The sequence below is a fragment of the Thecamonas trahens genome (assembly GCF_000142905.1).
Source record: "Thecamonas trahens ATCC 50062 unplaced genomic scaffold supercont1.8, whole genome shotgun sequence".
Taxonomy (NCBI): domain Eukaryota; order Apusomonadida; family Apusomonadidae; genus Thecamonas; species Thecamonas trahens.
The window spans coordinates 323495-325798 of record NW_013657672.1 but is presented as its reverse complement, the minus strand read 5'-3'; the positions used below and the strand labels follow the sequence as shown (position 1 = coordinate 325798).

The 2304-nt window shown below is 65.5% G+C and overlaps 1 protein-coding gene across 1 annotated transcript; it reads left to right on the top strand.

The window, feature by feature from the left end:
• Positions 1-736: 736 nt before the first annotated feature.
• AMSG_11686 (uncharacterized protein) lies at positions 737-1602 on the top strand. The gene is made up of 2 exons (XM_013905771.1): positions 737-988; positions 1125-1602. The coding sequence occupies exons 1-2, from the start codon at positions 851-853 to the stop codon at positions 1323-1325; spliced, it is 339 nt and encodes a 112-aa protein (XP_013761225.1). The 5' UTR covers positions 737-850; the 3' UTR covers positions 1326-1602.
• Positions 1603-2304: the final 702 nt, after the last annotated feature.

The window sequence follows — 2304 nt, the reverse complement described above, 5'->3', positions numbered from 1 at the left end:
GGGGGGGGGGGCGGGGGAAGGGGAGGGCGTGCGGAAGCGACAGCAGGTGTGGGACGGTGATCAGGCGGGGTTGATCAGGCAAGAGATGACGAGGGCGATGAGGGCGCGATTTGACAGCATAAACAGGGGAAGGGGGGGGAGGGGGGGGGAGGGAAGGAGGTTGATGTAATGATCGAGGTGGGGTGTGTGTGAATCAACTTAGGTTGGTTGATGTAGACTAGAGTGTCCACCGACCGGCCAAACGTCGAACGGGGTTCCTGGCGAGCCTCATTCTACGCCTGGACATGGGCATCCCCTCTGGAAAACATCAGAAGACGGATCCAAACGGCGTGGCCCGGCCTTCAAGGAACGGGTGCGGCGGGAACAGAGGGGGGGGGGCGTGATTCCGGTCTATCGACCTCTGACGGCAGCTATGTCGATGATGGGCCAGCCTACGACGACTTTGCTGAAACTATTTCCGATCAATGATCCAAGTTATGCTGAGGTCAAACGATGCCTCTCCATCCCTTTTCCCTTCTCTAGCGCATCTACCCTTTGACGCACCACGCTAACCCCTCCTCCTACCATGACCCCTCTGCTTGATTCCGTTGCCTGATCTTTAGCGGCGGAATCGAGTGCTTTCTGGCTCTGCGCAGGGCTAGGGCGACGAGGAGCCGTTTCAGCTAGCTGCCTCTGCAAATTGGACATTGGCATTGGCAGCCAGTTGCAGGCGAGGCAGGAGCGGGAGAGGCGCACACGTGGCTTTGAGCGAGGGAGGGACGGACATGGCGACGTCGCCTTACTTTGGTCTGGCAAGGCACAGTTCAACAACCTCGGAGAGCATGCCTTCTTTGACGTGCGTGTTCGCAAGATGGCGCAGGAGCAGTATCCCCTCCAGATCTGTATCTACACCTCGGACCTCCCGCCGTCGCCCACCAAGAAGACCGACGTCATCCGGGTCTCCTTCTGCCTAGAGAACTCGGTGGGGACACAGACTGTCCGCTACAAGGTATGCCGTACCGCCCCCCGCCCCCCGCCCCCTCCTCCTTCCCTCTCCTTCCACACACCCTACCCCGCACACTCACCCATTCCCCTCCCCTCCCCTCCTACCCTCTTCCCGCACCCGCACGCCTCGCTCCATGTAGATCGCCGACTCGACGTTCTATGGGTATCTGCTGGAGGGCAAGGAGCCGACGACGGCAAACAACACGGTGGCTATTCAGACAGACAACGCCGAGTGGCACTTTCTGAGGCAGGGAGAAGGTGATGATGCCTGCTGGCTCCTGTGCTTCATCTCGATCCGTGTTCCGGCCTCGCAGGTCCGCCGCTTCCTCCTCATTGTTTAACTCGCTTGCCTCTTCTGCTCCCACCGCCCGAGCCCGAGTCCGAGTCCGAGCCTGGGCCTGGGCCTGGGCCTGGGCCTTGGTTGGCACCATCTTCGTGCCGCCGCCGCCGCCGCCGCTTGCGTTTGCGCTTACGGGTGCGCTCCGGCTCGAACTCGGCCGGCGGCTCGTCGATGGCGACTGGGAGGCCGGCAAACATGTCAATAGCCGGCCGGCCCTGGCCCGCACCGCCCTGTCGGCGGCGCGGCAGTGGCGTAAAGACAACCAGTCCTCCGTGAAAGGTGAGCGTCGGCTTGGTTGGCGTAAAGGTGTCCAGCTCGCGGGCCCGCGCCGTCTTGCGGGTCTTGCGGGCGAGGATCTTGTCGCGCTTCGCGTCAGCGCCCGAGGCCAGCGACAGTGCGGCCAAACGGGCAAGGACATCCGGCGGAAGGACCGGGACGGTGGCCAGCTCTGGCCGTGGCGGCGGCGCAGCGTCCAGCCTGTGCAAACGGACCGCGCTGCCGGCGTCGGGATCGACCGTAAAGACGAGCGAACCCCGGAAGAGCGGCCGCGACGGCGGCGGCGCAGTCACTGCCCGATCAGCAACCCAAGTCAAGAGCGAGGCTGCCGGCGGCGGCGGCAGAGGCGCAGCGCCTGCCGAGACGAGAGTGCTGTCTGTGGGCGTGGGCTCGGCGGCGGCGGCTGCAGCAGCCTCGGCCTCGAGCCGCTCGCGGTTGCGGCGGGCGAGGGCCAGGTCCAGTCCGAGAACCAGGTGCGAGTGGGCCTCGTCGCCGCCGAGGAACTTGGTGGCCTCGATCAGCCGCTGGCGCTCTTCGCCGGTCGCTCTTAGCGCAGCCTCGTGAGCACGGCGGGCGGCAGCCTCGGCCTCGTCAACCTCGGCGGCCTCCTCATCGGCGGCTGCCCGCGCTCGCCGCTCTGCCGCCCGGTCGCGGTAACGCTGCGCCTCTGCCGCCGCCTTGGCAGCTTCCTCGGCCTCTGCCCG

What these genes read in the sequence shown, in the direction of transcription:
- AMSG_11686 (XM_013905771.1), top strand. Translation starts at nt 851, where the DNA reads ATGGCGCAGGAGCAGTATCCCCTCCAGATCTGTATCTACACCTCGGAC. An exon ending in CACAGACTGTCCGCTACAAG is followed by an intron (nt 989 to 1,124) that starts GTATGCCGTACC and finishes CGCTCCATGTAG; the next exon opens with ATCGCCGACTCGACGTTCTA.